Genomic DNA, 25,894 nt, shown 5'->3' on the forward strand with positions numbered 1-25,894 from the left:
TGGTGAGACAGGATGAAATTGTGGTGTGGCCTCATGCGCACATTGACATGACAGCAATCAGGTGCCTGGAAATTTAAATGCCACAGTCAGAATGCTCGCACCACCAGGCTTACTCGCACTTGTGCAGGTGAGCCTGATGGCGTGGACAAGCCTATTGCTGCAGTATCAATTCAAGCATGAAATCATGCTGCACCTGCTATGCTATTTGTGGTTGCATTAAAGGATGGCATAAGCAATTGTTTGTTGCAAACCAGCAATAGTCTGACTTCATATCATCATTACTACATCAGCGAATTTTTCTAAGCGATTAAAAAAAATGTGATGAAAAATTCCTTGCCTATGCTTCTTTACATTTAATGAAGGGGCCTGAAATGGCTGAGGGGCTTGGCTTGCACCATGAGCAAGTGCAGCCAGCAACAGCTGCAGGAGGTGTTGATTCGTCCCCTGAGACCGCCGCTCCTCCTCGAGGCACTGCTCCTGTGTGTGCCACAGGCTGCGCACTTCCTCTGCCAGCTGCCACAGGCCAGCCATCTGTGCCTTATGGTGCTGTTTGCAAGAAAATAAATTAAAATTTACTTACAGAAGGTCAGCAACAAGGCCTTGGTATGTTGTTGTATTGGTCTGCATTCGCAGGCTTTGGAGTTACTGCAATACTGCTATTGTCACTCTATATTGAGACACCGAAAATATATTTGTGGCCCATAAAAATGCATTACATGGCTACTTGAACTAGACTTTTTTTCTTTTAGCCACATGAGTGCCTAGACATTGCTAGTTATATCCTGAAAATGTGTACAAGAAATGATCATCACAGTACTACATGTAAATTTGTAAATGTACAGTCGCAATCTTTTTGAGGGTGAACACGGGAACGGATGGCCTTCTGAGCTCACAGCGCTGTTCAGCGGCGGCAACGAGAAGCATTGGTCATGCACAGTGCGTCCGGCGTGCGCAAATTCTTCCGCTGTGCGTGTACCACAATAAGGTAGCCGTACGGTTCGGGATTGGTGACGATGTTGAACTTCTCATTACGCTCTCCACGATGCATCAATAAACTTGAAAATATATGTAATGTTTTGTGGGCGTTCTCAAGATCATTGTTGATCTGTAGTAAGGCCACGCATGCTCATGACACTTGTGGGCGTAATTAAAAAGGGGCTTCCGTCTTTGAGCAGCATATGTATATTCTCGCACATTACCGCATCTGTCAGAGCAGCAACTGAATTTCAGCATGGCCCGCATTCCCGAAGAAGAGAGGTGGAAAATCGTGCAATATTCGCTCAAGGGATATTCACAGCGCTCCATCGGTGCTCTCGTGCACAGGCCGCTAAAGTCCATCAACAGGATTATTCAGGCATTCAGCAAGGAAGGACGACTCTGTGATGCCCCACACAGGTGTCGACCAAAGGCAATGACGGAGGATGAAGACGCGCTTATGGTAGCTGCTGTCGTCGAGAACCCGTTCCAGTCCGCGAGGCAAGTGCGGGAGCAGCTAGATGTGGACGCTTCCCTTGCTACGGTCCGGCGACGCATCCGAAGTGCTGGACTGCGAAATTCTGTAGTTGCACGAAAGCCAGTCGTCACTGCTTCGAACAAGAAGTCACGTCTCCAGTTTGCCGAAGCACACGCCTCATAGATGGCAGATGACTGAGGCCGAGTGATCTTCTCGGATGAGTCGACTTTTACAACTCACCAAGACCAACGGATGCGAGTTTGGCGAACCAGAGGCACACGGTAAGAAACTTTTCTTAATGCACGTTTGATTTTGCGAAGGATGGTCAAAAATACGATTTCCATGCAGTTACAAACCAGCCAATGTGCAGGGAGTCGCCGCGAGTGGCCGAAACTGCGTGAACGTGTGGAGCGCAGCGTGAAGGCATGGTCTCGGGCCTCTGCATCGCATAGAAGGTGCCCTTACATCGCAGCGATACTGCACAGAAATTTTGGACAATGTGTTGCTGCCTTACGCCCACAGCGTCTTTCCCGATCCTGACTTTATGTTTCAACATGACCTGGCGCCGGTTCACACGGCAAAAGTTGTCAAGGAACATATAGAAAATCGCAGAATCAGCATGCTTTCCTGGCCGGCCAAAGGCGCTGACATGAACATCTGCGAAAATATATGGGGGACATCAAAGCAGCCATGGTGTGAAAACCTGTCCGCCCGACGACTGGGGATGAGCTGTGGGCAACCGTTCGACAAGAATGAGAGGACCTTCGAGCGCACTATAACTTTCTGCCAGCGCTGTACGCGTCACTGCCCTCTAGGATGGCAGCAGTCGTTTCTGCAAAGGGTTGTATGACAAAATACTACCATCATCAAAGAGAAAATTATTCCTGCTTACTAATACTACTTCTAAACGGATCAATCTTTTGTTGAGCTTGCATCCAATAAAAGTTCAGATGTTCGTGTTCCCTTGCCTGTTCGTTGTACGATAAGAACACAGCAGAATGAAAACTAAACAAAGTGAAAAGTTTAAGTACAATAACGCCAAGCATAAGAAGCACAACATTCTGAATTAGAAGCATCAAAATTGTGGTTTCTGTCATAATTTGGTTTCTATTGAGGGGGAAAAAACTGCTAGCAGACGACACACGCGCGCTACGATGACGTAATGCGCACGAAAGGAGCCTACCCTCCCCGAGCATGCGCGCGGCTGCCGTCTGACAGCGCTGGTGATATAGAAATCCACGCGCTCCCGTGTTCACCCACAAAAAGATTGCAACTGTACATCACAGCACTACGCTTGTTTACTGATCGATACAATTAATACAGAGGTCAGCACATGCTGGCCCAGTGACTGCGCCAGCGGCTTGTCTTTACCGCTGTTCATTTAGAAGGGCCACTACGTCCTCCCCCAGCTCGTTTTTTCGAGCAGCACTCATACGTGGCGAGAACTTAGTAGAAGCAGGTATGGATGCTGCTCGATAAAGTGAAACAGAATAGTGGCCTGTTCCTACACAGCCTAACAGACATGGGTCTTTCGCCGACATTTTGAAGCCTTTCTAAAAATGAGAATTTCAGCCCTACCGCAACACAGTAAGGCAAACATTTTGTCTAAACTTATCGCCTGCATAAAACACTCACTTTGATTTGATTACTCTGTTTTACCTTTTTATACCATTAATGTAAAAGAACTTAACGTCGCTACTCACATTTACCGTTCTAGCAGCTTCTTTCTCAGAGCGGAACCGTCAGTGCAGGGGCGCCTGACCGAAGAAGGGTTGCCGTCGCTGCAATCACTTTGACGAAGCTATTGTTCTGTCGTGGCGGTGTCTCGACAGTTCTCGATACACTATGTTCTACACTGCTATGAATAATTCTTGTTGGCTCTTCCTAAAAAAAGGAAGGATCACACGTCATTCAATACATGCAGCGAAAACCACACAACAATGCAAGCACTACACGAGAATATTTACTCACCTCTTTCTTCTATCTCACATTTGCCGGAAGCCGCGTCTGAATTTCTTCTCAGACGAAAGTACACAGTCGTGGGCCGAAATCCCTTGTGGAACATTACAGACTAGCGTAAACACTCGGTGATGCGACAGCCCGCTGCTCGACACCAACAGAAGCCGCCATTTTGCGTGAGCTCAACGGCATGGATTGGATGTATATTCGACAAATATGTGGCTACGGCTTCAAAAATAGGAGCACTTGCGTTTGATTTTCTTTATGCAACAGCCGCTTTCACGTTGTAAGGTTATAAAACAAATTTGCTTTACGAAGAATGGACGTGCGCTTTTATTAAATGTCTTTTCACAAAACAAATTTGCTATACAGCCCCGGAAAAAGCGAAGAGACCACGAAAGAAACATCCGCCCAACGGAGGGAGCTGTTGATTGGACTATTCAAAAAACGTTGTGCATACGTATACACCATTTGTAAAAGCGGTGACATCGTGCAAAAAGGCATTGTGACTTTGAAAGTCATTGCTATAAAATAGCTCCCCAGTTAGACTTCTCTGAACTGTCAAAGCTCAACTGTCAGCTTTGACATTTCAGAGAAGTCTGACTGATCTCTTGAGTTAGGCACTTTCATGCTTTGTTGTTTTCTATTAGGTCCATTGTTACTTGGGAGAGCTTATCTACTGGTTGCATTGGTTCCAAGGATGATACAGGGCTTCAAATGAGCAATAATAAATACTCTACACTAACTTGGAGCAAAGGAATAGCAAAAATATTGTTACGAGACTGCGCGCAATGGCACAAAGATGACGTCAATCATTTGGGTGAAGAAGACGACGATTGAAAAGATTGTTTGTCCGCCATCTTTGCAGTGCTATAGCTCGCTGTATATAATTTGTAAATATATTTTCAGTTATACCGTTTCCCGTGACATTTTGGTGGAAGTGCTGGGGTACTACTCAAGACGGAACTCCGCAGCGGACGTGTCCTGGCAAGTTCCACAATGTCAACAGGTGGGGATATTGCATCAACCGCAACAGCGGCACCCCAGCTAGTGATCTTGATCCAACCCCGTGACCCAGGATCCTTTTGCAGCACCGACAACGTCGACGTTGATGACTGGGTTAGGAATTATGAGCACGTCGCCTGTTTGTCATTGTAAATGGCACATTATATCGCCGTAACATGCACCCTGACGGACCGGAACTACTACTCGTCGTTCCCGCACACCTTCGGGCAACCGTACTCGAGCAACTGCTTGATGTCCCAACAGCCGGCCACCTTGGTGTTTCCAGGACGTATGACCGTGTACGGCGGCGCTTTTTCTGGCCCGGTCTCTACCGTTCTGTTCAATGTTATGTCGCTGCCTGCACGTCGTGCCAATGCCGGAAAAGGCCATCTCTTCCTCCAGCTCGGCTCCTCCAGCCTATTGACATACCAGCCGAGCCATATTTTTGTGTTGGCCTCGACCTTCTCGGCCCCTTCCCTCTCTCCATCGCTGGCAATAAATGGATTGCCGTTGCTACGGATTATGCGACCCGTTACGCTATCACAAGACCTCTCCCGACCAGTTGCGCTACAGACGTCGCCGACTTCTTGATGCACGACGTAATTTTACATCACGGCCCTCCTCGTCAGCTTCTCACCGCCCGGGGTCGCTACTTCTTATATAAAGTCATTGAAGACTTACTTAGTTCTTGTGCCAGCAAACACAAACTTACGACTGCGTACCACCCCCAAACGAACGGTCTTACTGAATGTCTGAATCGCACTATCACTGATATGCTCTCCATGTATGTTTCGTCTGATCACCATGACTGGGACACTGCGCTACCTTTTGTCACCTTTGCCTACAACTCCTCACGCCATGACACCGCCGGCTACTCTCCCTTCTATCTTCTATATGGACGAGAACCAACGCTCCATTTCGACACACTTATTTCGACCCCTGACGCACCGCCTACTGAATACTCGCGCAATGCCATTGCTACAGCAGAAAAGGCATGTCACATTGCCCGTCTTTGCCTCTCTGCGTCGCAGTCACCGCAGAAGTTGTTGTACGACGCCCACCACTGGGACGCCCGCTTCAGTGCGGGTGATCTTGTCCTTGTCTGGTCCCCGTCTCGGCGCGTTGGCCTTTCTGAAAAACTACTTTGGAGATACTCTGGCCCCTATCGCGTCCTGCGACAATTGACAGATGTCACTTATGAAATAGCCCCGCTCAATCCTACCACGTCTTCTCCTTCCTCAGACGTCATTCACGTGGCCCGCCTCAAGCCATACCTCGCGCCCACCCTGTCTTAGGCGCCGGGTCGGCGCTTTTCCGGCCGGAGGTTAATGTTACGAGACTGCGCGCAATGGGACAAAGATGACGTCGATCATTTGGGTGAAGAAGACGACGATTGCAGAGATTGTCTTTCCGCCATCTTGGCAGTGCTACAGCTCGCTGTATATATTTTGTAAATATATTTTCAGTTATACCGTTTCCCGTGAAAATATATTTGGGTCAACTTCCAGCTCCAAAGAACTGCCTTCCCTTTTAAACTGACAGGTAAGGTGCAAACGGAGCTGCAGAAAACACTTTCCAAGGTCTTTAAGTACCGGCCTCCATCAAAGAAAAGTTTGTACAGTCAACTTCCGTTAATTTGACCTTGACGGAACCAACAAAATTGATCAAATTATCTGGTGGGTCAAATTAAACAAGATTCATAACTAGAATGTCTTGAGGGGCTAGTTGGTTCATTTTAATTACTGATTGCTATCATAAAAAATGCCAAGTAATGCTAAATAAATAATGACTGTTCGAGATTCATAAAAAAATTTCTAAACACACCACCGATTCCTTTGGCACTATTTGCAAACATCTAACACGCTCCCACATCAACCACGTGCCTACTTTCTATGATGTCCAAAGGAGAAAACTAACATAGAAATTACATTAAAGCTCTTAAACAAAGTAGAAATCAAATGCGCACCAAATGTTTTATCAAACAAAAGAAAGTGTTGCTCAATGGCGGCCAGTTTCCTAAAGTTAGCTCGGCCACACAATCTTTAAAATCAGCGTCGCTGCAGTACGTTAGTGTTACACGGTAAAGCATACGAAGGGCACAGAATCGGTTTTGTTTTCGTATCCGATTTTACCGCGCAGACAATTTTCAGACAATTTTCAATCTATCTTTCTGAAGAAAAAAAAAGTGCTCGTAGAATCAGGTAAATACAGTAATTGGTCACTGCGAGCTATGATTATTGCTTGAAAATATTGCTAGGTCTGGCCATAAATAGGCGCTTTCGACGAGTGATGACGTGTTCCGCACATTCACTGAGCTAAGCTCCACATTCACTAAGCTCTGCCGACACTGCCACTAGAAGTCAGGCGCATGCGTCCTGACATCGTGCTGAAGTTCAAATTATCCAGCGAAGGCCAATTTTACTGATCGAAATAGTGATTGTTTGGACCCATAGAAATGCATGAGCACTGGCTGGGACTTTCGGTCGGGATTGATTAACGGAAAAATCCAACTGCAATCTACTATACTACCAGTTGCTCTGCACCAACGGTTGAGTGCCTGCCATCTGTGGTGTGGCGGAGATCCATATGAGATCACCTCTTCCGAGTCTGTCAACATATTTGCACAACTTCGTGCCCCAGCTTGTGGGAAAGACTGAGCAACGCACATCTAAAACACACGAGATTTCATTAGAAAAGTAAAGGATGTGTGCCTCGGAGACAATTATCAACTCATGTTTTTCAACGTATGTTCTTTATTAACAAGTGTGTCAGTCAATCTTGCAGTGGTATCGTGACAGCGCCTGTTGAGCAACAACTCGATGTTAGAAGAATAGATATCATTTGATGCGACAGAGCTCTGTGGTCTCCTACACTTATGCCTGTAAGGCCACTCACCAGGCCCCATTGCAAATTTCAGTTATACACTGGAAGTTGTAGAACGCCATCTGAGAAGCATTTTGCTGAAAGAATTTTCCAGATCGGTTCATTTATTTGAGGAGAGAAAAAAAATTGAACTTTCCTGCTACCCTGCCACGATGAGGCGAGAGTCACAAGTCCCTTGCCTCGACTAGCATCAGCGTTACCAGCTGCCATCTGCAAGCTCCTTTCCTGCTTTCTCCCATAACGAAGTCAAATCACATTATGTTCATGTGATGAGCCCTGCTTGCTTTTTTCTTTTTCTTCCTTTCTTGCACGCGGTGCAGTTTTAGTGACGGTGTTTTGTGTTACGTATTATAAGATTAACTGAAGTCACATGCCATGGTTGGTGACGCAATGTGTCTTGCATAGCATGACACTGTTGCTCGAAGCCCCTAAGAGCAAGGGCCTGGTGTTTGAAACTGTTTGCATGACCCGCAGCTGTTTCATACTTTTCAGACACAATCATCACCGGACTGCGTGTGTTTGTTTGCAATGCCCAAACCTGGTGAGGGGCCCTTGAACACCTATTTCACATACAACAATGATTTCTACAAACGGATAAATAGAACTGCAATGGGAGCTTCTATCCCTCATAGAAGGCGCTTATAGCTGCTCATGGACACTTTAAAAAATAAATGAATTGAATCTCTATCTGCAGCAAATCGGACAATGGAGACAACTGAATCCAGAGCACTCGGTTCCTTCCAGTCCCAACCAAAAAAGTTTTCCTGAACAAGGGCGACATTTTAAAGATTTCTTGGGCTTATAAACAGTATGGAGCTTTTTATAAAATTCACCATAGTAGAAGCCAGTGAAAGGATTCCTTTCTTAGACACTATGATTATGCGCTCTGATGCCAGTCTAAAGTTCCCCATCTGCAGAAAGGAGGCCCTATCCGGGAGGTACTTAAATTTGGAGTCCATGCACCCGTCTACCCACGAGCAATTACAGCACTGGTGAACCGTGACATGGACATGCAGTCTGTTTACATCGGAAAAATGGAAGATTTGCGAAACTTTAATAAAGCACTGTGATGTGAGGTGCTTGCCAAGATGTGAGGTCATCTTCCTTCGTGTTCAGCATGTGCATTCCAGTGCCTCGACTGCACGTGTTAAATGTGAGCCTCTCGAAGTCAATTAGGCCTGCAATCTGATTAGGTTCCTTTCCAAGCTAGGGGTCCACAGAACAGTGATTTTGCACTGATCGACATCCAATGAAGCATCCTGGGCATTTCAGACTGCTACAGTAAAGAAACAATCCTTACGGCGAGATGACAGATTTTGTGCCATCTATGTGGGTGCACACAACAAAAGTGCCGATTACTGAGGACCAATCAGGCAGCTCCACAACACATGTTTGTGTTGCTGCCTGACACAAGATTCAGCACAGAAAGACCAGCTGAATGCACCAACGTGTTACTGAACTGACAGAGCTTTCTACTGAAATTTCCAGAGAGAACTCTGCTGCTGCATTACCATGGGAATGATGGTACATGGATTTGTCTGGTTTGAAACATTCTTGTGACTTTGTTGACTGTGCTTCATCTGCTTTAAACGACCTACATTTTGAAGCAATCCTACATTTCTAAACGTGCACAAGGCCATCTGAAGGACAATGTTAAGGCCATCATTCCCAGCGTTCCCTCTAGTGCAGAGGAAAGTGCGCCCACCATGTGCTGGACGGCCAGCTCGGTGGGCAGCGGGTTGCAGAGCTGCAAGGTGACGGCGGCCACCTCACCCTGGACCCAGAGCAGCGGTGCACGTCCCGGCCGCCGATGTGGCTGCAGGGGTGAGAAGATGAAAGGGCTGCTGCCCCCACCACTGGAGGCCACCTGCGAGGAGCCCAGCCGCAGCGGTCGCAGGTGTGGGGCCGGGGCCTGAGGCTGGAACCGCCTGCAATGTCCATGCGCTCTTGACTAGCAAGGAAATGTGCATGCAGCTCTTCAAAGAAATCAAGCTACTCACAATTCTGTTTCAAACAAGGAACATTACAAACGTAGAAACAATACTCCTTGGAAAGGCGCTTATTTACAGAGGACCATGCTGCAGCCACGGAACTGTTGATGACAAGCGTGCACTACTCGGGTATCACTTTGGTGTCACCTTCACTACACTTTGAAGGCTTTTCAAATCTGACTGGAAGGAGTAAACATCTTGCCATTTCAAACAATAGGAAAAGCTACGGAAGCACTCCATTATCTTCATCGTCAGCCAATTTATGACCACTGCCCACAGGTACATATATATTGCCACAGGTGGAATTCAAAACCACGTTTTCCCATTATGAGTGCGATGGTCTTACTAACTGCGCTACCATGGCGCTGTTTTCCCATCCACTTTCCATGCTATTTGTGTATGTGTACGACATCTAGCCACTATATACACTTGAACCTCGTTATAAGCTCCTGAGACTCGAACACAGCTATGTGATACGTATAATCACTCTTCAAGGTGGTTTTTATTGTCTACTGTTATGTTATAAACTTGAAAAACAATTTTAACATTTAAATACCATGGTTTGATGTCAAAAACTGCGTCTCCATGTACATAAACATCTCCTTATTTCCTCATGTTTGCTACGGTAAAAACTGCATTTCACTGCTCAAATGAAGAGATGAAGATCGAACTTTGTGTAGTACATTGTCATGTTGCTGGTGCATCCGGTATTTTCTCGCAATCTCAGTGGTTTCAAAACACACCTCAAGCTTTCCTTCGGCCGTCTGAGCCGACACAGAGGTCTAGATCAATAGAGTGTCAAATTCCTCGAAAGTGGATGACAAGAATATGAGTACTTTATAAACCGCATCACTTATATTCGCATCACAGCTGTTCCTTTCAACCGCATAGGTGTTTCACAACAATATGAGCAAGCCAAGTGGGAAGCAGAAGCAGGAGATAATCTCATTGGACCAGAAAAAGGCTATCGTAAACGCTGTTGCATCAGGTGCTAAAAGTTGCATGCTGCACACGCTGGAGAATCTCTTGATGTTGTTTTAATGAAATTTCACCGCATACACAGCCACATAGTGGTTCGGCGAGCCATGGAGCCCTAGCCTTCTTTGCACATTTAAAGTTGTGCACGCCAGTGGGCATTTCATGCAGTAAACGGTAAAAATTAAATTAAATTATGGGGTTTTACGTGCCAAAACCACGAACTGATTATGAGGCATGCCGTAGTGGGGGACTCTGGAAATTTGGACCACCTGGCGTTCTTTAACGTGCACCTGAATCTAAGTACACGGGTGTTTTCGCATTTCGCCTCCATCGAAATGCGGCCGCCGTGGCCGAGATTCGATCCCGCGACCTCGTGCTCAGCAGCCCAACACCATAGCCACTGAGCAACCACGGCGGGTCAGTAAACGGTAATAGTCAGTATAATGCAGTAATGGATATAACGAAGTCATTTTGGCTTCCCCCTTCAACTTTGTTCTAACAATGTTTGAGTGTGTGTATAAACCACCATTAACTTGAAGTTGTAAAAACTGGTAAGAAATTTCGAGATAAGCGAAATCACAAAAATAGAAGCCCATGGGCCGCGCAATACAACACAGAACCTTTCCAAAATGCCACCAGTCAGTCCCTTTGAGAGCATTGGCAGCGGACCCGTCTACGGACAACAGCACTACTGGCATTATGCCAAGAAAGTATGCTTAGCACACAGTCAAGACGATTGGTCCTAATGCAATATTTGAAGCGTCCGAGCCTAACCTGTTTCAAACATAAAAAAAAGCTCTGCATTGTAATGGTCAATTTCAGCTCAAAACACAATTATTGTGCCTTTGGCCCATGAATGACGTGAAATTCCCGCCTTCCCGCTGCGTGAGCATAATAAAGCTAGCATGCTTATCTGGGCGTGATCTCGCTGAAATGCTATGGGCTCGTAGTCTTTTATGCGCAGCGCATGAGCTGGTTGTGTCTGCTCGAAAGTACCGATAAACTTACTCAAGGTGACGATTAACCCTTTAGGGTGCTGTGTACATAATTGCGCACCACAAGATAAATGCATCAACAGCAAAAGCATTAATGAAAGTGACAAGATTTAAAATGTGTGGAATACATCTTGAAACACTTCCAATTGGAATTGAGAGTGTGCGTGATGAAATTGTGTTTCACAATGTGTTGGATCAGGCATAATTTTCAAGTGGCTGTATTGGTGCTTTTTAAGCCTTCTCGATAGTTGATCGTATCATATTACATTAGAAACCACTTTTTCGGGCTTTCCTTTCTGACCACGACAACCTATACATTGATCTCCAGAAGTAATTGAAGCCTCCCACATACTATTCCCAGAGAAGGAATAATAGTAAGCGAATTAGAGAAATTAGTACATAATGCAAAAAGGTAAGGCAAGCCGACACGGACACAAGAGAAGCGAAGTGGACAACACTCTCCAGTGTCCGCATCTGCACGCCTTACCTCTTTACGTTATGAATCCTTACCAACTAGCTCAGCTTGCTGTCATTCTAGAAAAATTAGGTGCCCCACCATAGTGTTCCAGTCATCGTTTTTCCCACACACAACATGTGAGTGGAAATACTTACCTAATACTGTTACCGCATCCAGTGAGTCGTTTGCCACCTTACTGAAGCGACAATTGCATGAAACGCAGTCATGATGCATCATGAATCCTCCTCCTGTGTCTTTTTACTTTGACACGTGTCGTGTGACTGACACTGATGTTCAATTATTCTTTTGTTTTTATAGCTTTGATTGTATTGGTTGTTTTTTTTTGTTTATCTTGAAATGCACTCTTGATACAATAATGCCTCCTGGGCACATGTAGTGACGTTATTAAAATAAATAAAGTCTGATGTTCCTGCAGCGAGTTTTCGCATGAAGTCCACATTCTGTAAACTTGACAAAACTCACTAAAGAATTGAAAATTCTTAATCTATTCTGCAGCTGTGCACTTTTTATGATTCTGAAGATGCGAGAAATGTGGTGAAAGTGATATCTTAATCAACAGAAATAACTGACGCTTGAAAGGGTTAGTACTGTGGTGTGTCCCTGACAGCATCATAAATGAAAGGGAAAAAATAGGAGACTCACAGCTCACCACTGCTTCATGAGGCCACAACATAGTGGCAGCGAGCAGCTTAGAAAGTTACAGCATTTTTTAGAAGCTAATACCCTTATTCATCACCGACAAACACAGATTTCGGGAAGCGCCTATCAACCACAACACAACTACGAAATGAAACTGTGCCCAACAGTCGTCTCTTCTTTTCGACCAATATCGATATTGTGTTCTTGTGTATACATTCCAAAGAACATTGTATTCAAGCATGTTCCGGCATTTTTTTAGAAGCTAAAAACCTTATTCATCACCGCCAACACAGATTTCGGAAAGGCCTATCAACCACAACACAATTACTAAAAACTGTTCACGAACTGCCGCAATTGGGAGCGGGGTTATACGCAGTAGTGAGTTATACGTGGAAAAATACGGTACCTATGCCATTGTTCCTTTTGTACTTTTCTGCTTATCTTAGCTGACCCTTCCTTCTGCACCTATGCACATTCCTGCATGGGCTTCTACAGGGCCTTTCTCCAAGTAAATAAAAAGATAAAGCTCAAGTGCTTTCAGAGCGTACACGAGGTTGTTGGCCACTGTTTCCAGGAGCTTGAACCATGCCGCGGTTGTCGAATAGCCGTGCGCCAGCTGCAGCACAGGAAGTGCCCAAGTGTAGCATTGTTGGCCTATGGTCCATGTATAAAATGCATTTCCATTGACCACTCACCGGACCAGGGGCAGGTGCAGCAGTGGGGGTCGAGCAGAGGCCGGGCCCTGAAGCCGTCCAGCCAGTGCCTGCAGCTGCTGGCATGCCTCCGACCGCTCTCCTGGGGACAGCCACTCCAGCAGCCACTCCAGGAGCTGGCACACATGGCTGCAGCAGCATTACTGTTCAGTTCGGGCCAAAGGCATTATAGAGGAGAGTGGATAAATCATGTCAATGACATATATAGTACAATACATGCATCTACAGTTGTCTTCCTTCAATTCGACCCTCATCCAAGGTCCCTGCGGGCGCCCATGCATTACCCTTGCATTGCCTATGCAGTGCCATGCAGATGTAGAAATTCTCTCTTTTAATGAACTTCACAGCTTATAGCTCTCCTATGTTTTACCTTTTGTTGAAACACTAATTGTGTTTTTTGATTTCTTCCATTTCTGATTCACGGTTTTAGTGTTGTGTGCCGCGTGCTGCTACCGTTCTTGTAAATATTAAATCCTTGTTTGCTGTGCCACCAGTTGTGTCTTTCCTCCATCGAGAGTAGCACACGTACGCAACTCTCCGCCTCCCAAGCGAGTAAAGGTGACAGACTCCATGGCCAACATCTCTAAGGACCACCTGATGTGTTCATGCAGCCGTTTCCGAAGCCGAATTGAATCGGTTATTGCTGTGGATGACGGATTCATTGAGCAATTGTTAAATGAACTGTAAGAGAAGTATTTCCCAAAGTTTGGTGAAAATATGTCTATTTTTGCTGGAGATATTTTTCTCTGCCTGAAGCCAACATTGTGCTCCCAAATACCTCGCGCACCCGTTATATTGTATATACATCTCTATCTCCTGACTTCCACATTGTAACAAATTGGTGGAGGTGCGTGGTAACCACGAGAGACAACAACGAAGCTCTCCAGTGGTCATCACCTTGGACTTTACAACATGACAGGCGAAACAGGACCCGAAACGGCACGGCCCACATGAACGCCTACAACTCCGACGGTTGTCCTGGATCCATTCTGCGGCACTGACCACCTCAACGTGGAAGACTGGATCGCCACGTATGAGCGCGTAAGTGCCTACAACAAATGGGATCCAACGATTATGCTGGCTAACTTGGTGTTCTACCTACAAAGCTTGGTGAAGGTGTGGTATGATAACCACGAGGAAGAGCTCAATGACTGGGACACGTGCAAGCAGAAGCTGAGGGACATGTTCGGCCGTCCAGCTCGGCGGAAGAGTGCCGGTAAGAAAGGACTACCGACCTGTGTTCAAACATCCACAGAATCATATGTTTCGTACATTCAAGACGTGCTGGCTCTGTGCTGTAAGGCTGACCACGATATGGCTGAGTCAGACACGGTTGGCCATGTACTGAAAGGGATCGCTGACGATGCGTTCAACCTGCTCATGTACAAAAATTGTGAGACTGTACAGGACATCATAAAAGATGTCAGCGCTGTGAACAGGCCAACAGCCGCCACATTGCAATGACCTTTGCACGTCTGCCAAACAGGGCTGCGACATCCTCTCATGACGAAAGGCTAGCAATGCAGCGACCGTCATCATCAAGTGACCTGACGCAAATAGTGCGGCGATAACTTGAAGCCACGGCTCCTGCAGCCCCTTTTTCTCACCCCAGTGAGCCAAACAACTTGCCTACAGTGTGCAGTCTGTGCAGTCTGTGCAGAACTCGCTAATCTTGGAGTTCATTCTGTATGTGCCGTTGCCCCTTCACAGCTGCCCAATGCTCCTTGTCCAGCCACTGGTCAGTGGTATCCTGCACGCTACCGAAATCCGGCTGAGTGGCAAACCACAGACAATTGGCCAATCTGTTTTGCCAGCCAGCGTATCGGTCACATTGCTCGCCATTGTAATAACCACACCGTCTCTTCCTTTCAACGATTGCCATTCGCCAGTTATTATCACCCGAACAGAGCCAGCATTTACCAGCCTCCATTTTAACCACAACAGCCAAACGATGACGCCACTTTGAACAGTCCCTCATCGTCATTCCAACATCGCCACCATCGTCCCTATCGCCGCAGGCTGGTCGTCCCCAATGTAGCCTCGACTCCTGCCTCCGGAAAACTAAGCGATGCAGCTCCCAGAGGAGACACTGCATTGATGACTCAACTGCAAAACCACTTTGCCGACCAAACAGAACTTGATGCTCTACTGAAGACATCCGCCTCAAGCCACTACGTATATCACTCTCATGTCGTTTCCGACATTATACGACATTATACTTGGCTAAAAACATTTTGTCGTCCCATTCAGCCCTCTTTGATCATGCGTCGTAGTGTCATTCAGCTTGAGCTACTCTACGGCTGCTATAGCCCGCCAGTCACACAGCTACGGTTATGCTCTGCCGAAGACATCCACCTGTCGCCTCAAGCCACTACTACGTACATCACTCTAGCGTCGTTTCCATCAGTTCCTGATGGCATCTATGTGCTATGTATCACCACTGACATACTGCTCGAAAAGAATTTAGCCGATCCCCATACCGTGCTCACTATTACAGGCAATCAGACTTCGCTCCCTCTCCTTAATTTTAAGTGCTCACATCAAATTGTTCTCAGAGGCATGTCATTGGGCATCATTTTGCCTGCCAACGATTGCGAGATATTGGCTTTTGACACAGCAATTCCTTCACCCTCTACTGGAACCTCCAATTCACCTACTCTAGTTCACAGACGAACTTAACAAGATTATTGCACCTGACCTTCTTCCTGCACAAGCTGCTGACCTCCGCTGTCTCTTGCAAACTTACACCGACATTTTTTACCTTGATGGCCGCCCTTTAGCCCAGACAGCGGTGGTCACCCATCGTATTTACACCAGAGATGCCGATCAGATACGCTGCCGGCCGTACCGTGTTTCACATGCTGAGACAAGTGATACAATGAGAAGTCGATAAGATGTTGAGCAAAGGCGTTATTGAGCCATCTTGCAGTCCATGGGCATCCTTTTGCAAGAAGTACGGCAGTCGACGTGTCGATTACAAACACCTCAACAAAATAACGCGCAAGGATGTCTACCCCTTGCGGTGTATTGATGACACTTTGGACTGCTTGCACGGAACTTTTAATTCATAGACCTTCGATCAGGCTATTGGCAGATCTCGGTAGATGACTTCGGCCGCAAAACAACTACAATAAAAGCTCGATGATACGAATCTCACGGGGTCACGAAAAATATTCCTATTAGCCGAAATTCGTATCATCGAAACACAATTAAAACTACTGTCGAATCTCGATAATTTGAACTCGAAGGGGCCCAAAAATTTGTTCGAATTAAAAGGACGTATTTTTGAAGTATTCGTGCACCATAGCACGATGCACGAACGGTGCGAGTCGTGAAATATCGCGGCGCGCAAGCGCATAGCAAGCGCGGGCCACGAAACTGCTCACGCCGGCTCTTCCCGATAACGACAGAAAACGAAGCTTCAGGGAGCGAGCAGGCGGCGCCGGCACACGGGTGCGCGCGGAGACCGTCGAAGCTGAGGGAGGAGGGCGGCAGGGAAGCGGATTTGGCCGCGTCAACTCCGCCGCTTCGGTGGCTCCCCTCGCCCTCCCTCTCAACTCCCTCGTAGCTCTCTCACCTTCGATTCCGTGCGCACATCTCCGTGCACGCCCGCCGCCGTGCTGGCGCCAGCTTATTATAGCCGCCCCCTGAAGTTTCGTTTTCTGCCGTTATCGGGAAGCGAGTGTTTGCAGGCGTGGCAGTTTCGTTGGCCCGACTGTGCCTCCGCCGCTGCTTCCCTCTGCGCTGCTGCCGCAGCGTGCAAGGTCAACATGTGACTAGAAAATAGAGGAGAAGGGTTCACTGCCATTTTATCCGCGTGGCTGAGACGTCGGCACTAGTGTGTGCTAGAATACGGTTGTCTAGAACACTCTAGTCGGCACGTACACGCTTGTTCCGGCGCGATGCAGAAACGGAGACCTTGCAATTTGAGAGAGAAGAAAATTTCCGCCACGGGTTCTTTTTTTTTTTCCCCCGTTCCTTCGCGCGCGGCATTGAGGGGTCTCTCCTGAGCTTTTGCTCTATGGCGGTGTCGGAGCAATGCCGGTCGGAGGCGCCGCCGCGTGATTTGGCGCGCTGCTAAGAGCATTGTCGGTGCGCGGTATGTTCGAAATAAGCGTGTTCGAATTCGCTTGCTTCGTGTTGACGTTGAACGAAAGCACGTTTTTCATGATAGTCTCGCTGTGCAACAATTGTGCTCAGTGTTGACGTTGCGAGGCCTAGCTCCTTAGCCAACTCCGTCCGCTTCATCTTGGGATCCTCATCGACCTTTCGAAAAAATTTCTCTCTAAAGGAGAGTGCTTTCCTCTTGCGAGACATAGCTCGCTGCGACTAGGCAATATGGCGCAAACACGAAGAACGCGGCCCGAAGCGCAGCAGCCACTCCATCTGACGGCTCGCAGAAAAGGAGGAAAAGTACAAAAGCACCAAAAGCAGCACCGCTTCAAACTATTCGCGCCCAGTCGCGGAGTCCGCGCTGTCCGGCGCCGCGCCTCCGCACCAAAAGAGAAGGAAAGAAAACGCGTGACTGCGCGCTGTTCTCTTTCGGGGCCGTCGGTGGGGCGGCGTTTATTCGTATCAACCGACGCAGGCTGAAAATCGATTCGTAACAACCGTTCTCTAGCACGTTGCAAAGTAATGGGGCTCGGCCGGGACCACAGAAAAATTCGTATCATCCGGAAATTCGTATTAGCCGTGATCGTTTCATCGAGCTTTTACTGTACCTTTATAACACCTGACGGCCTCTACCAATCCAAGGTTATGCCATTCGGTGTTTGTAATGCCCCGGCAACTTTCGAAAGAATGATGGACTCCTTACTTCGCAGCTATAAATGGTCGACATGTCTGTGTTACCTAGATGATGTGATAGTCTTTTCACCAACTTTGAGTATCACACGGTTTTTCTAAAACCGTGATGGCATGGATGGAAGGATGAGTTACTTTCCAAAATCGATGAGGTGAGAATATATTACGTGTTCTAAATGTTTGCATGGAATGCTAGTAAATGAGATGGGTCAGCATAGAAGGTACTGCGCGGTGATGCTCCCTCTATGCTGGGATATTTTTGTTTCTGTTGTGGTTTTCTTTTATTTGAAAGTGATAAAAGAAGACAGCACGAGCTGTAATATGTGCACTGCTGTTCATGTTTCATTTTACACCAGTAGCACATACAGTTTTGCCACACTGTGCGATAATGCTCACCCTATATGGACTGCAATATTTTAGCTTCTGTTTCCTATGATTTTTCTTTTCCTGCTTTCAAATAACAGAACCAAAACAGACACGAAATTATCACAGTAATCATCCCACAGTGCAGTCATACCTGTCAATGGTGATGATTGGATGGCACCATCAGTTATGCTTCGGCCCCACACTCCGCTCTTCGTGTTTCATTTGACGCCGACAGTACATAGAATAAGCTTGCAGTTGGAAATTGGCATTTTTTTTTCTTTCATGCACAGTAAAAGACAATGGGCTAAAGTGATGAAGAGAAATTTGAACGCGGGTGCTTATCAAAAATGTGCAGTCTTCTAGAGAATGCAGTTGCACCACCACATAATACCTGACAGCCAGTGGCAGGTCGTCCATCTTGCGAGCGGTGACTAGCAGGTCCTGCAGCAGCTGAATCTGAAGTCGGGGCCAGCCATCCATCACACTGCTGCCTGCAACAAAGGCAAGGCACCCACACATGGCACAAAAGCTGTGATGCAGGATGTTTGCCGGCTAAGTCAAAAAGCAGCATTTAGTAAAGCCTAAAATTTGGCTAGTTGGTATCCGTTCACACAACATAGGAAGAAGAGATGACACAAACGTTGTACTCGAAACTAATTTTGATTTCAAATGAAAAAGAAATTGGTCTGAAATAGGTACACTAGTGCACCACCATGTGACAGAAAAAGCACTTCACATCACTGAAAAGAACTGACAGACAAAACAGACTCATCTTTCTCAGTTCAAGTTACACATCAATGTTTATGCAAGTCTTCCCAAAAAAAAAGGAAAACACTTTCTTTATTTTGCAGCATGGCTGAAGGGTGGCTGATACAAGTGTCGTTACATTCGATGATGTGAAATGCCACGATAATCTCCCTACTTTACCAACTCCCGTGGCAGTGTTTGTGTTGCCTCCTCCTTATTCAGTTCCCCTCTTATTCAGTATGAGGCACATTTAACTAGCACAATTGCCAATCATTATGCAACAGATCATCATAATCATTAAAGCCAGAAGGCCTGCACCCACTGCCCACCCACCCATGCCCATACCACCTCATCACATCCCCTGAACCTTTAACAAAACTTGTTGCTGGGCTAGTCGGTTCATTTTATACCTTAGACAATATGGTCTAAGGTATAACCTAAACCTTTGCTGTCCTTGGCCGAGATAACATAACGATTCTGTTCCAACACTATTTTTTTTTGCGTCTCGTTTGTCAGCCAATCAAAGTTTGTTTGCTGGCAAGCACTAGCCTAAATTTATTTGCTTTTACCCTCACTGCTTCTCGGTTGGCGCTCTTAAAATTGAGAGCAATCCTGAACCTCACTGACCTTTTGATCCTTTATCAACCGAACATCTCGCACAGTGCTGGGGTCGGCACAGAGTGTCAAGTCGATTTCATTTCCAGGTTTGCAATTGCACCTTCCAAAGAAGGCATTCATTATTTTCCTTAAGGCAGGTCAAGCGCACAAAGACACGGACAGCGAAAAAAAGACAAACAGAGCGCTACTTCAAACTGTTTGTTCTGTTCTGTATGTTTGAAATGCTCTGTTTGTCTTCTTTCGCTGTCCGTGTCTTTGTGCACTTGCCCTGCCTTAAAGGAAAATGATGCCGTACCAACTAGCTTGGATCCATACTCTTGTGAAGGCATTCATTATTTGCAATCGGTTTCTTTCCACACACTCTACCAACACAGCTTTTCTTCCATTTCTAGAGTCGATGCCATAGTTTCCAACAGCCTGTTCCCCCACCTGCTTTCATCTTACGATATTGCTAATATCCTTCTGTTTCTTGATATCGTGACTGGACACTATTTTCAACTTGCATCTCCCATTTAGCTTGAGCTGGGATCCCCACGTTAGCTGAGTTATGTCTCGCCTAAATAGGTGTGTTGGTGTTCTAGCAAAATTTCGTTCATACCTTCCCGTATCCGTAAAATATTTAATTTATAACACACTCTTCTTATCACATCTTAACTATTGTTTCCTGGTTTGAGGAAGTACCACATCGTCTAACATTAGCAAACTATGTGCTACAAAAGAAGGCGTTATGCCATATCGCTAGTGCTGATTACAATGCCCACTGCTGAACAGTTTCGTCAGTTTAAAATTGTTCCCGTGCCCAAACTTTACAAGTATTTTCTGTGCATGAGATACAAAAAATCTGTATATAACTTCGAGCATGCATTTCTTATCATATTGTAACGATGTTGAGGAACACAGGTTAACAAAACAACTATATTTATTAAGCGCGAACCTGTGCCCACGACTAAAAGTCACTGTGGTCATGAAGAATGCCTGGCAGTCGCGTTCTAAAACTGGCGTCCAACCGTATTCTTCTTTCTTCTCGAGTCCTGCCTCATGCGCGTGGCGCATGCGAGCCCGGTCCAACCGGGTGCTCGTGCCACGAAGATCGCTGCCTGTTGTTGCTGAACAACACCATGGTACGGCGTGCACAGTGTCCAATACGAAGGGCGCGCAACTTGAATGTGGCCAAGTTGTGGCGGCAATATCATCGCTGAAAACGAATACCATTGTATATCCATTCCGCAGTAAAGAGTATTGGAACGTGCCATTTTGTTGTACTCAGCATGGGCGGCAAATGTTACGTCATGCACTTGCAGTTCTAATAAACAGGCAAATTTTCCAAGACATCCATGTGGAAATGTGCAGCATACGTAACATACGAGAGTATTTCATTCCATGATGTCAGTACTTTTTCCACTGCTGTTAGTGTTTTTTTATATATTTATAATTATTGTCAAGCTGTTTGTATTATATTACACAGTATAACACTAGAAGTTGACGTGCAATGATAAATAGTTAAAATGCCCTGTTAGTGTATATTGTAGCCCTTTTTGTATGCCTTGTATATAGGGGCTCAGGCGCTTCTCAAGTGAATTGATTTTCACTTTTGGCCCGAGCATTCCCGCATTGTGATGATGCAAATAAATTTAAACTTCAACTTCTACCTGTTCACTAATCCTGTAGCACTTCTGATATTATTGTGACAGCAATTATATCCCCTTCAGGCACCATGTCCACAAACGTGGACACCAACTTTGCATTCATGTAGTTCCAAACACAGACTGAAAAATGTGATTTGAAAAGCATGGGCGAACGCACCTTTCCTTTCTCTATTTGACAAGTGGTGCCATCGCACTGATGACATACGAAATAATGATCAGAAAGTGCGGGAAAATGGCCGCTTCAAGCTTTCACGGTGCGAACCTTAAGTAGCTCTTTATTTTTATTTGTTTTCATGATATTAACGTCATTAAAAACACCCAAAAGCCATTTATTTGTAAAAATAAATGTTTTGTGATTGTCAAATACTACTACCTTTTCTTGGAGTACCAAGTGTAAGAGTGCCGCATGCAACTACCGAAAGTTATTGTCCACGTTTTGTGGACAGGGTGCCTCAAAGCCGCCTTTCTGAGCGAGCTGCCTTGTATAGCACATGACGCCCCTAGGCTAAAATAATGAAAACCTAATTTATTTCAGGCATTTATAAGCATGTGGTAGAGAGAAGGAAGGTCGATGACCAGACTGTCGACGAAGTTTTAGTGAAAATTCAAAATGGTGACATATCCGATGCAGATCTCTCGGATGATGAATGCACGGAGCAAGAATTGGCGCAAACGGCGACCCGTGATGGTGATTACTCATTTTCTCTGTTTTGCACTGAGCAACAGCTGGTTAGAGAACCTCAGGAACGCAAGCACCGGGAAGCTCCTACAGAGGAACACCGTGGACAAGATGGCGTTCCAAACAGACATTGCGAACAGCCTGATCACTTGCAACAGAATGCTCCAAAAAAGCGTGGTAGGCCAAGCAATGACAGGTCGAAGCCCATTGTCAAGAAGGCCTCACCGCAGTCACTTCTGACCGCTGCCATTAGATATGACGGGTACAATCTTTGGCCGGAGCACGTGTGCACACTAATACATAGCGTTGCCGCCGTGAGGGATGCGCTGCAAAGAGCTGAATTCGCTGCCAAAAATGCCAGGTGTTTTTGTGCCTGTCGGCTCAGAATGATTGCTTTCATCTTTACCACACAAAGTAGGTTGCAAATGTTTAGATAATCAAGGAAGAATCACAGGAAAAATGTTTTGTTCCACTTTCCTAGCTAAGCGAACTGGAAAGTACAGTGCAACATTTTTTCCAGGTTAAGGTTAAGGCTAAGGTGTGGACACCATGGAAAACTATGAAAAAATAAAATTTATGCTTCCGTCTTTTAATGACTCTTTTATTGAAGCATGCAGAGCTGAAAATGATGTAAAAATAATTTTTTTCATCGCCAGAGTTAATTCGCGCCTGACGGGGATGTGGACACTCCAAGCGCATTTCTGCCATCACCGTGAGGTTCTGTATAAATTTCAGCGGCGATACAATTGTCGCTGCGCTTCGCACGTTGTGTGTGCGAGTGAAAACGTACGAGGGTGAGCTGGTAAGCGCGACTCAATGTAGCGCATGCGAGGGAAAAGGGCAGGCTGGAAGCGCGCAGCCCTCTTTCACGCGAGAGGCACGGGGGCGAGGCAACTGAGAGTGAGGGGGGGTGCGTTCTATTCCATTGGCTGCTGCTCACAGCGCGGGCGCCGTATCTTGAAAGCGATCTGCGATGTGGGTGAAGTGCATGCACAGTGTGCCGGCAGCTTCGTATGCGCTGTGCTTTCGATGTTAAGTTTGCATTGAAGCGAGACGAGAGACAGCGGGAAGGTCAATTTGCCCGGTGCTGCTGGCGGGCTTTCTCACTCCGGCGTTTTCGCAGCAAGTTTCCGCGGTCATCGAGTGATATGTGTTGATGTTTACCTGTGCGTGCGTGACACCGTGCTTGTCTATTTAGTTAGTAAGCGAATATTTACAACTTCATATGGCCCATTAAACTACTATCATTGCTTCGTATAGCTCTCTACTAATTTGCTATCGCAATCCATGCTTCGCCTTTCGGGCGAAACTGCGACTGTTATCTTTCCCACTAAATGCTTATGTAGTACATGAAGTTCTACTCTCGAGCCAAGATGGCCTCAGTAGCAGAAGTAGCCCATAAAATGAGTGGAGTACACAATGGTCCCAGTTTCCATATTAAAACTGGTCACTTGGAGCTGTACTGGTTCTGCTCAAATTTCATAGGAGAATTGCATTAAAAATACTTGTTACCTGCCCAGTTTGACAAGAAAAAAAGAAGCGCAAATAATGTTTGTTGACAGGCTAGTTGTTGATGCATTCTGTTTCAGCACATGCAGGGAAAAACCAAGACAGAGTGCAGACTTCCAACTAGCAGTTGATGCCGTTTATTTTTTAATTTTTTTTTTGGCCCTACAACAAAACAGCATTTCCATAAGATCCATGCATTGCACCTGGGCCAAGTGACATACACCTGTCAAAAGCAGACAAGTTGCTCTTTGGCCGCCTTCAAGATACACGTGTCAAAACCATTTTACGGTTCGTTGATGATTTTATTGTTTTTATTGATCTTGCAAAGAACGTGTCTGATGTTTTTGCAGTGTTCTCACACTCGTTGGAATCATTGGTGGTAATGCACAAGGTACCTGTGAGGTTTGTTTCTTCTACAAGAGGATATAATGCAGCTGAGTAAAAGTCCCAGAGCATTGAATGAGAACGAGACCTTTCATTAAGAAAAAAAAAAAGTGGTGACATTATATTTAGACAAAAGAAAAACTAGTATTGATTGGCACACAGAAATTGACCCTATGACGGCCAATGCTGTAAATATACGGCGCCATGAACAAGTCTTTAATGGTCGATGCCGTATATATACGGTGCGATCTATATGTTTGAAAAACGTTAATTTTTGAACTCTTCGTTGCCCAGCAAGTGCTACCACCCTGTGTGGATACAAGTAATTATTAAAGTCAAGCTTTCTTCGCCTTTTCCTTCGTCTTTCCCACTGCTGCTGCTGCTGATGGTGGTGCACACACTGCTGATGGCACACCGCGTCGGGGGGTGGTTCAGAGCATGTGTATAGTACATGACAGGAGCACGCCAGAGAGGAAAGGAGATGCAAGAAACTGGTTTGGACCTTTGCACCGCGTCGAATGTGTACAATGCCCTCTGGAGCTCACAAGACATCGCTAGATTAGCCTCTTGACAGGTGTAATTATCTGTGACCCTCCACAAAAGCATTGCAGAGCATGGGTAGAACCGAAGCAGCCATGAAACGAGGGAATAATAGCCTCGGCACTCTTCGCTCGCATACATGGGGGGAGGGCAAAAGAGGGAAAATGCGAAGGGAGAAGGCAAGGAAATGCTACTACTAGGGTGCCTCAATGCGCCCTCCCCCCTACGCGCAAGAGCACCCTAGCTACTACTAGACATGGCATCGCTTGCGGACAAACTGCATTAATTTAAGTTATGTTTCTGGTATTTCTGAAAAATAAACATAATGCAAATTTGTCAAGCGTACAACTGACGCACAGCGTGCAGACTCACAGCCACATTAAAGCACTGCAGCGTCTAGGTGACATCGTAGCACCGTAGAGACTAGACATCGCACTTCAATTCAACACTTCTGTGCCCGCTGTGGTAGCTTTGCAGCTATAGCATTGATCGAGGTTCGATCCCGAAAGCGGCAGTCAAATTACAAGGGGGGCGAAATACAAAAACATTTGTGTACTTTCGTTTAGGTACGTGGTCATTAAAGGACCCATCAAAGTAATCCGATCTGAGGAAACCCGAAAACCGCTGGCTGCCAATGTTATTCAAGAGGTCTTCGGTGTGTGTTTTGTGAGCTGCGACTCCAACATACCATTACCACCAACTTGCAGAACTGGTGGTGCAATCGATCATGTTTTCGCAAGGGAAATTCAGACGGTCAACATCCAGCACTATGTTTCCCCGTGCCGTTCACGTGCCCTTGCTTACCATTCTTCTGGCGTTGCAGCGTCAGGATGACTTTACGACAGAGGTCATTTAGCATATCAATGCTTCTGCCTCGCTTTGATGCCAATCACAGTGCTAAACTTCTCACTGGCTACAAACAATGGCTCACAACAATGCCTCAAGCAAACACATCTCTCTGTGTTCTGTATGGGGAGCCAGCGCTGGAGTTTTCAGCTGACACGCAGCACCCCTTGCGGACATCGCGTGCATTGTTCAGTCATACAAAGAGAAGAAAATCGGTAGCGGCGGCATATGGTGGGCGATGTGCAAAACCCATGAAAAAAACATTTTTTTTAAGGCCGTCGGTATCCCTGCGTGGTTAAGGTAAGATTGTCTGGCTGAACCATATGCTATGCAACCGTAGTCCAATTTTCTAACGTACCAAAGAATGATCAATATGTAGGACATTTACGGTCAGAACCCCAGCACTTCCGGCACAGGACTTTTGGGACATTGAGTGCTTCGTCTGTTTTAACCTTTAGGTTGTTAATGTGTGCAAGAAAATATAGCTTTTTATTGAATATGACCCCTAAACACTTCTTTTCTTGTTTAACTGGTAGTGATATTTCATTTAGTTTCAGGACGGGGACAGGTTTCGTAAGTAAATCATTAAGTCTAAATCCCTAAGTCTGCCAAGTACCTCAAAATGCCCTATCTCCATGTCAAATCATATGCCTTCTCCAAGT

The 25,894-nt window shown here is 46.0% G+C and overlaps 1 protein-coding gene across 1 annotated transcript in view; it reads right to left on the minus strand.

Annotated features, from left to right (window-relative positions):
• The window catches only part of LOC119459367 (trafficking protein particle complex subunit 9-like), a gene marked incomplete at its 5' end in the record, with an annotated part of 439,675 nt that overhangs the window by 285,946 nt on the left and 127,835 nt on the right, over window positions 1-25,894 (minus strand). Inside the window, 3 exons of the mRNA XM_049671685.1 lie at window positions 9,006-9,228; window positions 13,077-13,223; window positions 18,655-18,754. Coding sequence (XP_049527642.1) covers window positions 9,006-9,228; window positions 13,077-13,223; window positions 18,655-18,754 — 470 coding nt within the window. The remainder of the gene's footprint in view (window positions 1-9,005; window positions 9,229-13,076; window positions 13,224-18,654; window positions 18,755-25,894) is intronic.

Source organism: Dermacentor silvarum, chromosome 7 (genome assembly GCF_013339745.2).
Source record: "Dermacentor silvarum isolate Dsil-2018 chromosome 7, BIME_Dsil_1.4, whole genome shotgun sequence".
Taxonomy (NCBI): domain Eukaryota; kingdom Metazoa; phylum Arthropoda; class Arachnida; order Ixodida; family Ixodidae; genus Dermacentor; species Dermacentor silvarum.